Here is a 12,817-nt window from a genome sequence, read left to right as displayed (position 1 = left end):
TGCTGTATAGTGCAATATTAATGCCATATCAGGGGCTTTTAATTCAATTGTGTAGAATGTGAAGGATGAGTGTTTGTGTGTGTGTGTGTTTTTTTAATGTATGATGTACACTAAAGGCAGCATTTAGTTTCGTTGTACGAGGCGCAATGACGATAAAGTAAACGATCACCCTTCTTTGTCTCCTTCCAGCTGGCCCTGAGGGCGGGGAATGAGAAAGAGGAAGGGGAGACGGCCGACACGGTGGGCTGCTGCTCTTTGCGAGTAGAGCACATCGCTCTGCACTCACGGCAGGGCGGCAAGGAGAATGTGGTGGAGTTTGACTTCCTGGGCAAGGACTGCATCCGTTACTACAACAAGGTCTCCGTGGAGAAGCAGGTGAGCTAGGAGAGGCGCTTCCAAAGAGCATAACCCGGAGAGCTTAGGCCAGAGGTGTCAAACTCAAGGCCTGGGGCCGAATCCAGCCCACGGAGTGTTTAGATCTGGCCTGCGGGGCCACCCTGGAATCAGTGAAGGACCGGGCCAAAGTGTCTCTGCCAGCAAAATGGATTCCTGAGCTCCGTTTCCGGCTGTGATGGCCTCCTGCAAACCTCTGGTCCATTTCCGAACTTCCGGTAGGCCCCTTTTTCGCCCTCCCCAGGCTCCGGAAGCTTTTCTAGAGCCTGGGGAGGGCTAAAACGGACTCCCCTGGCGTTCTGGGGAGGCCGGAAATCAGCGCATGGGTGCTGGAGCTGACATAGGGCAAGGGCTCGCATTCCCTCAAGAGATGGCTCCATGTGCCACCTGTGGCACATGTGCCATAGGTTCGCCTTCACGGTTCTAATACTTTGCAATGGAAATGCACCAGAGCTATTTGGGATCTATTGCCTACCAGGCCTGACCTGGATAATTGTTCAGAACGTTGCAAAATTCTCCTTGTCCTGTAAGGCCTTCAAAGCCCAGAACAGATTAGAGAAGAACGTGGCTGCCTAAAGACATTTAATGTAATCTCCTGGACTACTGTATTGCAATTATATTACGGCGTCCTATTTATTTGGGATTTTATTGATTTCCCGTTTCATTTATGGATTTGTACATAATTTAGAGTCTATCAGGACTGGAACTCTATGTAGCAAACTGTCAAGATCCAGCTCAAAAATCCAAATGAAACTCCCCTTTCATTCCGTTTCCCAAAAATCTTACTGTTTATTGAATACACTGCAGGGTAACGTCGAAGCAAAACTAACTCTGAAATTCCCAGACACCAGTTCGTAGAATTAAACAATAATTTCCCCAGCCCAACCTCTCACCTAGTCCATGGGAACAAGTTCACTTTGTTACGGGAACCGTCTGCTTCAACGCGAACACCTGCTACGATGTCCTTGAAAAGGTTTCAGGCTCTCACCGTCTTCAGCAGAACAGTGGAGGTTTCGTTTCTCCATCTAACCTTTTCTAAAGCAACACCTCCTCCCCTTACTCTAACGGCAAGTTGAAAAGAAGAGACACGTAGCTGCCAACGTTTCACACTTGACATGCCTCCCCCCTGCCCTCCCCCCTGAAAGAAGAATGGATCTGGAAATATACATATAGAAATGATTTTAATCACCTAATCTTCCCCCCTCACCTGGGTCGTTCAGGGTATCTAGAATGGAATTTCTTTATCAGCTTAGCTGCTCTAACATTATTCATTGCTACCCATTGTCTCTCTGCAAGAGGGTATCTTTTCTGTTGTGGCCTGCCGGCGGTCAGTGTAACTGACAGCAGACTCGGAGAGTGAGGAGGTTGGGGAGGAACATGGGCCAGTCCTTGAGTCTGGGGAAGGCTCGGACGAGGGATCTGCATCAGAGGCAGAGAGGGAGTTAGATAGCAGCGAGGCAGAGGAACAGCCTGTTCCCAGAAGACAAGAACAACTAAGAAAGCAGGGTCGACTTGGGAGTAAAGCCTTGGAGGTGATTGGCCCTTCCTATAGGAAATAAAAGAGGAGCAAATGGGGAGTGGGCTTTTGCAGGAAACCATTCATTCGGTCATGTCAAGAGTGGAAAGTTCTATTTGTAACTGTAAGAGACTCTGTGCCAAGTGTTGCCTTTCTCTGCGTTTGGAAACTAGTTATCTGGCAGCTCTCCAAGCGAGATAAGGTTCGTGTTGATAAACATTCCTCTGAAAGGCTGTTTGCGAAAGCCTTGCAGACTGTGAATGAAAGGAATTCACAGTCATGTAAATAAAAGGGGTTTTGCCGGGACCAAAACTCCGCTTCTTGCTGTTTAAGGAAGATTGGGTCAGAACACATTCCACCTTGCTCGATATTGCAGCTTTCCTCTACAATATCTAGAATCCAAAGTTGAAGATTTCCAGAAGATACATGCCTTTTTCTTTTGAGGCCTCCCATCTTCTGGGAGATAATCTGATCTGCACTTCTCCCGTTTTCTGAATTTTTTTATTTTTTTATTTACTTTTATTAAGTTTTTTTTTATTTTTTTAACACATAAATTCCATTTTCAATTAATGTGTTGTGTGGGTGCAAATAGTTTGAAGGATGGTCATAATGTTTACAAAAATATTAACAACACTGAAATTCTATAACAATAAAAATAATAATCGTGATATTTACTTTTCTATCTCCCTTATTTCATTAATCTTTTTCTTACATTTCCATGTTTCTAACTTCTGTTTTTGTTATCTAACCATTGATAAAATACATCCCATATTATAAAATATTCAGCTCGTTCCTTTTCCTTAATTGCAAGTGTTAATCTATCCATTTCTGCACCTTCTGTTGCTGTAATTTTTTTGAGGGCCTTATTGTGAAATCTGTCAGTTTGTGGCAGAAATCAAATCCAGAAAGCATAACTGATTCAGCAGGATTCATTAACTTCTTTATATACATAATAACACATGAGTAAATGTACAATACCAATAGTGGATTCTCCAACGTGGTAGTAGTTACAGGCAAAACACAGGCAAAGGAGAGATTGGCTTTCAGTTCAGAGTTCAGAGCTTAATACAGACTAGATTAGTTCTCTTGCACAGACTCAGAGCTACGTAGGTAAGCCACACCCAGGCTCCAAGCCATCTGGCATGCCTCTCAGTCACCAAATAGTTCCCACTTGCCATGCCTACGTATATATGGGCTGTCCTTGTTACCACGTCCTCCTATTCCAGCCAGCCCCCAATGGCTGACCTGTTGCTATGTCCTACTCCAGTTCATGAATATTCTGACAAAATCTGTCTTTGCTGTAAGGTGTTCAAGAACTTGCAGTTGTTCATGGAGGAGAAAGAACCGGGGGACAGCCTCTTCGATAAGCTTTCTGTAAGTGCACGTTGACTGTCTTGAATTTTGTACTCCTGGCTGTCTTCCTTGTTTTCCTTCGGAGAGTACATTTATATTCTCCTACTTCGTTAGGTTTGAAGGAGACGGAATGATGAGGTCCATCATTGAATCCAGGGCATGTTGATGTGAAATTATTTGATGGCTCAGTTTGCTTAAACACATGGGGATCTAATTCAGAGGTCTTTTTTTCAAGAGGCAACTGGACTTACTTGTTTTTTCTCTGAAGACTTTTTGCTTTTCATCCAAGAAGCTGCTTCAGCTCTTCTGGATGGTGGTGACTGGAGATTAACTAGGATCTAATGTATATAGTTTGGGGTTCTACAGTGGAAGAAGTTAAAGATTCAACATACTATATTTCTCGGAGTATAAGACACACTTTTTTCTCCTCTAAAAAAGGGTGAAAATTTGGGTGCGTCTTACACACCGAATGTAGCCCTGCCCACTCGCTGGCTGGCCCACAGCAATTTGCCTCCTTGCAGAAAACAGTGAACAGCCTGTTCAGCTTCAGCACAGCCTGATTAGCACAAGTAGCTGATTGTTGGTTGGATCGGCCTCCCGACCATCAGCTGTTTCAGGCTGCAGGGATTGCCATTGCCAATTGCTGCCTCCGCGCGCCCCATTTTCACCCTCCGGATCCCATTTTTGGCCTCGGCAGATTTTTTTTTCTTGTTTTCCTCCCCAAATTATACTTCGGAGCGTCTTACACTCTGTAAAATACGGTAATTATGTAGAATAGGTTTTTTTTTTTAAAAAAAAACATGCATTTGCATTTCAATTCAAAGTGTCATGATCTTCTATTCCAGGGATCTCCAGATTTGGTAACTTTAAGACTTCTGGACTTTAACTCCCAGAATTTCCCAGCCAGCCATTTTAAGTCTTAATGTTGCCAATTTTGGAGGAAACCCCCTCCCATCCCAATCCATATGGTAGAAGTGGCCTTCAATACCACCACAAAACTCTTAAGTAAGCTTTATCTTGGATTAAAAATGATGGGAAGTGGATTAATGCCAATCCTACAACTACCTTTTAGGGAGAAAGGAATTATGTGAGAGTTGGAGGAAAGATACGGGTATTCCTGAATTAATTTTCTATCTGGGCCTTCCTGAAATTGAAGGTCAACTGAGAGCTCTTACATGGGCCACTATTTTTCCTGCTCCTCTTCTCTAACTTTACTCCCCACTTGCCTTTCCAGACAACAATGCTGAACAAACATCTACAGGACCTGATGGATGGATTGACAGCGAAGGTCTTCCGGACTTACAATGCGTCCATCACGCTGCAGGAACAGCTGGATGCACTGACCAATGGTAAATCAAATTGACACACCACCTCCTAAGCTGCTCAGCTTTGGGACCTCTGTTAACCCTAGCGGAATTTTTCAGCGCCTCTGGAGAACTTTTGATGGGACATATTTTGGGGATGGAACAGATGAATGGATTCACATTCCAAGTGGTAACGAGGTGGCTCAGTGGCTTAATGATGCTGGAGATGGTCTCTGCTCCAGCGGTTTGCGTGGCAAGGTGAGCTCCCGTCACTCAGCTTCAGCTTCTGTCCCCCAGCAGTTCGAGAGCATGTTCTATGCAAGTAGATAAATAGGTACCACGTTGGTGGGAAGACGAGTTAGTGCTCTGTGCAGGCAGTCAGATTCCTGCTGGCTCTGAACCTTCCTGGTTGCGATGCCCATTTTTGAGGTGACTCCAATGGAGGGAGATGGCCTAGGATAATGTTATGGGAAGAGCCACTCGTCTTCCTGGTGCGAAGCCAGCATGCTCACCTGTGACGCACTAAGGGAAGTAGACTTGTAGAAAATTGCAGCTACATCCTAATCAGTTCATTGGCACTTGGTCTTCCTCTGATGCTAAGAGGAAGGGGATTGGGAGAGACATTTCATGAAACTTTCTCTTGTGAAGGACACATTGATCACATTGATTACAATTAATCAGAGAACAACTTGCCTCCAGAAGGTTTTGGTGCTCCACCACTGGAAGCTTTTAAGAAGAGATAGGGCAGCCGTTTGTCCAGGATAGTATAGGGCTTCTTGTTTGGGATTGGACTAGAAGATACAAATTAACAGAGTTGGAAGGGACTTTGTAGGTCATCTAGTCCAACCCCCTGCCCAAGTAGGAGACACTACACCATTTCTGACAAATGGCAGTCCAATCTCTTCTTGAAAGTCTCAAGTGATGAAGCTCCCACGACTTCCTAAGGCAACTTCTGTTCCATGAGTTGATTGTTCTCACCGTCAGAAAATTTCTCATTTCCAGGTTAAATCTCTCCTTGATCAGTTTCCATCCATTATTCCTTGTCTGGCCTTCGGGTGCTTTGGAAAATAGCTTGACTACGTCCTCTCTGGGGCAGCCCCTCAAATATTGGAAGACTGCTCTCATGTCTCCCCTGGTTCTCCTCTTCACTAGACTAGCCAGGCCCAGTTCCTGCAACCGTTCATCGTATGTTTTAGTCCCCAGTCCCCAAATCATCCCAGTTGCTCTTCTCTGCACTCTTTCTAGATTCTCAACAACTTTTTATAGTGGGATGACCAAAACTGGATGCGGGATTCTAGGTGTGGTCTTACCAAGGCATTATATCACTTGATCTTGATCATCTTGAGTCCTTGAGCTAACTTCCCACACGTTGCACCCACAGAGAAGGACAGCTTGGCTGCTAAGCTCCTCTCCTACAACCGAGCCAACCGAGCCGTGGCCGTTTTGTGCAACCACCAGCGGGCAACTCCAAAGACCTTCGAGAAGTCCATGAAGAACCTCCAGGCAAAGGTGAGGCAGTCAAAGAGGAGACGGAGACACACATGCGTTTTGCTGGAGACTTCTGGGTGGTTAACTTGTCGCCGGTGTAAGAAACAAAATATTCTGTGTGGGTCTCTTTGCTACCTTATAATTGCTGCAGGGGTGGGTTTCAATTTTTTTTTTACTACCGGTTCTGTGGGCGTGGCTAGGTGGGGGGGCATGCGACTGAGTGGGCGTGGCCACCTTGACGTCACTCGCGCACACGCATCACATGTCCCCCCACCTAGCCACGCCCACAGAACCATGAACATTTCTGGCAAAGAAGCCTCACTTTCCACGCTGCCGCGCTTGCTTCCTTTACCGCTCACTGCCGCTCGCTCCCTTGCCGCTTTCCCGGCCAGCCGCCCAGCTAAGCAGGGCAGGCAGGGTCCGGCCTGTAGCCGGCGAGGAGGGGGGTGGCATCTCTTGTCTCTTTCCTCTGAGAGCTGGCGCGGGGCTCCCTTCCGCTCCGCTCGCCCATCCGTGGCTGCCCGCTCCCCCTGCGTTTTCCCCTCCTCCCTTTAATGCTTCTGCAGCTCTGGCGCTTGCTTCATTAACACTGATGATATTCCCTAGCTGGGTCATGAAACGTCTGCAAGAAAACCAACAAACAGAGCACCAGCGACGTCACAGTTCAACCCCGAGCTACAAAGGGTTGAAGTGTGTCTTCTATTGGTATTAGGAGAATAAATCCTCACGCCCTTCCTTGGAGTAGCCCTTCAAGTATTAGGAAGGCTGTTCTCAGGTCACTGCTTAGATTTTGCTTTTCGTGCCTAAAGGCGCCTGATTCCTTGAAGTGTCCTAGTCTCCCTCCGTCTATGTTGCATTTGTCTGCGTGCTTCTCATTTTCCGATGAAGCCTTCATTTTCAGGGACTTCTCTTTGCTGGCATAGCAGTAGAGGACTCGTTTTGGCTTCTTCTTTTTTTTAAAAAAATATATTTTTATTGTTTTTACATTTAAAATAGCGCAGCGAAGCTATTATGGCCAAACAATCACTGTATATACACATAATTTCATCCCTTAGCCGCCAGCCTACTTGAAATGTTGCGGCAAACTGGGGCGATGAACCTCAGTCAGCCAGAGAGTGGGACGTGAGACCACAAGGTGCAAGAGAAAACAGGTTTATTGATGCATCAGAGTTCAGAGCGTTAACACAGCAAAGTCTGAACTGCCCTGGGTAGGCCCAGGACAGGGGTTTTATACCCACCTGGACTCAGGGGGTTTACACAGGCGTGTTCTTCCAAGGAAAAGGAGGTGCGAGGGGAGTTTACATATCGGATTCATCATTATTGCACATTTTACAGTAATATGTTGGAAATGTACTTTTGGAAGATTACAGAAAGAGAAGTGAAAAAGTTAGCATTAGCAATCTCTCAATACTAAGGTTTATTAATACGCTAAATGGCAGTTTCATATCTTACCCCATCTGTTTCCTCCTGTGCCCAACTCGTGAAGCATGTTGCAACTTATGTTTCAGTAAGATTTGTAATACTTCCTAAGCAAGCTACAGAAGTCCTTTTAATATGCAGACTTAATTAATGCTTTTATCAAGGAGTCTGGGGGGCTCCTATACCCATCAGGTAAGGGGGTTATCTACCTGCTGCCTCATATACATTATCTATCCTTCTATCCAATTGCATTATTTGCATTTCATTCCAGTCTTGTCACTTTGTCTTATACCAATCATAAAACCTGTTCCAGGCTTCAAAATATTCCGACTCCCCTTTATTTTTTAATTCTAGGGTGAGCCTGTCTGCTTCCGCACAGGCCAAATTTTTTCTAGTTATGTCTAACTCTGATGGGATACATTCTTTTTTCCAATACTGCACATAGGTTGTTTGCGCCACAGTCAATACATGGATAACTCAGTTGGGCATGCCCTTCTTATACCCCTCTGTATTATGCCTAGGAGGAAAATTTCTGGTTTGAACAGAATTTGATCTCCCACCATTTGTTCCAGCCATAATTGTATCATTCTCCAATATCTTTTTGCCTCGTTGCATGTCCACTACATTTGACTTCTTGTTGTTGTTAGTTGCGACGTCGTGCCCGACCCATCGTGACCCCATGGACCATGTTCCTCCAGGCCTTCCTGTCCTCTACCATCCTCCGGAGTTCATTTAAGCTCATGCCGACTGCTTCAGTGGCTCCATCCAGCCACCTCCTTCTCTGCCGTCCCCTTCTTCTTCTTTTGCCCTCCATCGTTCCCAGCATGAGGCTCTTCTCCAGGGAGTCCTTCTTCCTTCTCATTAGGCGGCCAAAGCCTTTGAGTTTCATCTTCAGGGTCTGGCCTTCTAAAGAGCAGCCAGGGTGGGTCTCCTCTAGGACTGACCGGTTGGATGGCCTTGCAGTCCAAGGGACTCAATGCAGGAGTCTTCTTCTCCAGCACCAGAGTTCAAAGGCCTCCATTCTTTGGCTTTCAGCCTTCCTTATGGCCCAACCTTCATAGCCATCCATTGCAACTGGGGAAACCATCACCTTGACTAGATGCACTTTTGTTGGCAGGGTGATGTCTCTGCTTTTGAGTATGCTGTCTAGATTTGCTATAGCTTTCCTTCCCAGGAACAAGCATCTTTTAATTTCTTGGCTTACCCATCTTGTATTTCCAGATAGACTCCAGAAAGTGTCAGCTGGCCGATGCAAAAGTGGGGCTGAGAAAAGCCAGGGCAGAACACAAATGCAAGAAAGAGGCAAAATCCAAAGCGTGAGTGAAAATCTTGGTTCTTTTGAGGCCGTTTAATCTCAGTGATGGCTCTCCCTCTTTATTCTCACTGAAAGGCATGTAGATATACGTCCATGTGAGCTGGTTCAGTCTAGTGGGGGAAACACCAGGTTAGAAACCAGGAGATGTGAGTTCAAGTTCCGCCTTAGGCATGAAAGCCGTCTGGGTGACTTTGGGCCAATCACCAGGAGATGGTGAGTTCTAGTCCCACCTTAGGCATGAAAGCCAGTAGGGTGACTCTGGTCCAATCACCAGGGGACAGGAGGTTCTAGTCCCTCCTTAGGCATGAAAGCCAGCCTGGTGACTTTGGGCCAATCACCAGGAGATGGTGAGTTCTAGTCCCGCCTTAGGCATGAACGCCAGCTGGGTGGCTTTGGGCCAATCACCAGGAGACTGTGAGTTCTAGTCCTGCTTTAGGCATGAACGTCAGCTGGGTGACTTTGGGCCAGCCATTCTTTCTTAGCCCACATAGTCCAATTCGTTCCACAGGCCAGCCAATTCAATTCTTGTCACAACCAGTGGATCAATACTTCTTCGATCCAACAAAATCAAACCCTGTGGAGGGAAAGGGTAGGAAGAAAAAAAAAGATATATATGCATGTATTTGTAGGAATGCTGACTTTGAGCCCCAAAGTATTAAAATATAATGATAAAAATAATTCCCCATGTTGTCTGGGGAATTCTGGAGCTGGAAATCTATCCCTAAGCGACCTCTCTGTTTTGCAACAGTGCCGTAGAAAAGAAGAAGAAACTGGTGAACAAGATAGAAGAACTGCTGGCCCGACTGAAATGCCAGGCCACCGACAAAGAGGAAAACAAGCAGATTGCCCTGGGCACCTCTAAGTTGAATTACCTGGACCCCCGCATCACCGTGGCCTGGTGGGTGAAGGGCAACTAGAAGGGGGTTTGAGAGGGAGGATGAAGGGCAGGGACGTTTAGGAGAAGGAGTGGCAGGATCCGAGGGCAGAGTCAAGATAGGATTGAGCTTGGAATCCCTACGTTGTTGTTGTTAGTTGCAAAATCAGGTCCAACCCATTGCAACCCCATGGACAACGTTCCTAAAGGCTTTCCTGTCCATCCTCTGGAGTCCATTTAAGCTCATTGCTTCGGTGACTCCATCCAGCCACCTCCTTCTCTGCCGTCCCCTTCTTCTTTTGCCCTCAGTCGTTCCCAACATGAGACTCTTCTCCAGGGAGTCCTTCTTCCTTCTCATTAGGTGGCCAAAGGATTTGAGTTTCCTCTTCAGGATCTGGCCTTCTAAAGAGCAGCCAGGGTTGATCTCCTCCAGGACTGACCATAGTCGCAAACATAATCACAAACAAAGTCCAACCTCCCTTGAATTCCATTATTTTGGACTAGGTAACCTCATCAAAGCAGTAGATTTAGTTTCAGTCTCCTGCAGTGATGACGCTAGCTGGCCACTAACGAAACATCTGAACAAAAACAACCAAGAGAACATCAGGAATAGCAATGATAGTTATATACTGCTTCACAGTAAGCAGTATATAAGTCTTAACAACTTCTCTAAGCTGTTGACAGTGTCAGTATATTGCCTTCAACAATCTGGGTCCTCATTTTACCCACCTCGGAAGGATGGAAGGCTGAGTCAACCTTGAGCCTGGTGGGATTCGAACAGCCAAATTGCTGGCAGCCGGCAGTCAGTAGAAGGAGCCTGCAGTATTGCGCTCTAACCACTGCGCCACCGAGATGTTCAACCCTAAGCTTCATATACTCTCAACTTTTACAGGGCTCAAATGATGTTATCCAACAGATTTTGATAAGACGCAGCTGTCTGCTATAGAGTGTTAGCTACCATGACATTTCTTGGTTGCTATATAACACGGGTGTCAAACTCGCTGCGTCAAGTTGCGATGTGACTTTTGTTTTTCCCATTCATGATGCTGGGGTGGGCGTGGCCTGTGTGTGACAGGTCCGGCCCATGGGCCGCCAGTTTCACATCCCTGCTACGTACCGTATTTTTCAGAGTATGAGACGCACCAGAGTATAAGACGCACAAAGATTTTGAAGAGGTAAATTTAAAAAAAAGAGATTTGCACTCTGCAGGCTTCCCAAACCCTCTGCGCACCTCATTTTTTGTGAAAAACGGGGCATGCAGAGAGTTTGAGAGGCCTCCAAAGTGCTCCTGGGGGCTGGGGGGGGGGGAAATTGAGCAAAAACTGTCAGTTTTTCGCAGAAATGGGCCCGTTTTTTGCCAAAAGAGGGGCATGAATAGCATTTATAATAATAATAATAATAAATTGAATTTATTAGCCGCTCCCTTTCCAAGTAGGACTCGGGGCGGCGTACAATGGAGCATATAAAACATAGAAAATGTATAAAAAACAAATAGACATACATACATACCAAACACATATACACATACACGGACACGGACACGGAGGAGGTAACAAATTACATCATATAGACAGTTAAAATTAGCATTACAATACCCCAATTGTAAGAACTCAATATGTAATTAAAAATTTAACGTTTAAAAACAATTTAAAAAACAGTTAGGAGGAATAAGAGAAAAATTACGATTGAGCCAGGCCAGATAATTGAAAGAGGTGGGTCTTCAGCTGTACACGGAAGGAGCGGAGATCGGACGTAATCCTGATGTCACGGGGGAGGTCATTCCACAGGGCTGGGCCCATCACAGAGAAGGCTCTGCTCCTGGGTGTCGCCCCCCGACACTGTTTGGCGGACGGCACCCGGAGAAGTCCCTCTCTGTGTGAGCGAATCGGTCGTAGGGATGTGTGGGGCAGGATGCGATCCTGCATGTAACTAGGCCCTATGCCATGAAGCGCTTTAAAGATCATAATCAAAACCTTGAAACGCACTCGGAAGACCACAGGAAGCCAGTGCAGCTCGCGCAGGAGAGGTGTTACAGGGGAGTATCTAGTCCTCCCCATAATCACCCGCGCGGCCGCGTTCTGGACCAACTGTAGTCTCCGAGTGCATCTCAAGGGAAGCCCCATGTAGAGAGCATTGCAGTAATCCAGGCGAGACGTCACTAGCGCATGGGTGACTGTGCGTAGGGCATCCCGGTCCAATAAGGGGCGCAATTGGCGCATCAGGCGGACCTGATGGAACGCCCCCCTTGCCACGGCTGTTACATGGTCATCCATGGACAGCCGGGCATCTAGGAGGACGCCCAAATTGCGCACCTGTTCCATGGGGGCTAGTTGGACGCCCCCAATGGCCAGAGATGGAAGCACCTGGTTGAACCGGGAGGCCGGAAGCCACAGCCACTCCGTCTTGGAAGGGTTGAGTTTTAGTCGGTTGCCATCCATCCAGACCCGTACGGCCTCCAGACACCGGGACATCATTTCGACGGCCTCATTGGGGTGGTTCGGGGTGGAAATGTATCTGCTTGGGTGCTGATGTGTGTCCTTCCTTCTCCTCCGCATTCCTTGACTCCAGGTGCAAACGGTTTGATGTGCCCATCGAGAAGGTTTACAACAAAACTCAGCGAGAGAGGTTTGCCTGGGCCATCGCGATGGCGGATGAAGACTTTGTATTCTAAAGGGATCGAGGCTGCTCCCGGCTTCTTGCGGGTGGCTCGTTGGCAGGTTTTGGGTGCCTTTGCTAGCAGGGAGGGCCGTTTTGCACACACACAAAATACATCTAAAGGAGAATGGAGAGCCCATTGTTTCTTTTTCTGTGTAAAAGGGGAGGCCGCCCTGTTTTATTTATTTACTAGCTGATAACCTGGCGTTGCCCGGGTATTTATTTATAGGGGGAAAATGTCCGGACCAAATGTAATTTCTAATGTTGGTTTTTCCCCCTTTGCCAGAAGGAGTCCCCCTGTGGAGTACTGCGAAGCCGTTACCAGGGCAACTCCACTGTGCTGTACAGTAGAAGCCATTTTACGGCAGTACAGTAGAAGCCATTTGAAGGCACAACAGGCTGTATCGTAACACAACACCCCCCCCCCCGAGGGGTGTCTTACCCTCACAGTATTTTTTTCCAGAGAGTAAATCATCTGTGTACGAAGTTGGTTGAAATTG

General features: G+C 46.7%; 1 protein-coding gene across 2 annotated transcripts in view; it reads left to right on the top strand.

Annotated features, from left to right (window-relative positions):
- Positions 1-12,560, top strand: part of TOP1MT (DNA topoisomerase I mitochondrial) — a 29,415-nt gene extending 16,855 nt beyond the window's left edge. For both annotated transcript variants that reach the window (XM_081951959.1, XM_081951960.1), the window contains 7 exons: positions 190-375; positions 3,215-3,283; positions 4,497-4,611; positions 5,948-6,075; positions 8,695-8,789; positions 9,537-9,686; positions 12,231-12,560. In XM_081951959.1, coding sequence (XP_081808085.1) covers positions 190-375; positions 3,215-3,283; positions 4,497-4,611; positions 5,948-6,075; positions 8,695-8,789; positions 9,537-9,686; positions 12,231-12,333 — 846 coding nt within the window. In that variant the 3' untranslated portion in view covers positions 12,334-12,560. The remainder of the gene's footprint in view (positions 1-189; positions 376-3,214; positions 3,284-4,496; positions 4,612-5,947; positions 6,076-8,694; positions 8,790-9,536; positions 9,687-12,230) is intronic.
- Positions 12,561-12,817: the final 257 nt, after the last annotated feature.

The sequence above is a fragment of the Natrix helvetica genome (genome assembly GCF_964273705.1).
Source record: "Natrix helvetica genome assembly, chromosome: 4".
Classification (NCBI taxonomy): Eukaryota; Metazoa; Chordata; class Lepidosauria; order Squamata; family Natricidae; genus Natrix; species Natrix helvetica.
This window is presented reverse-complemented; position numbering and strand designations above follow the sequence as displayed.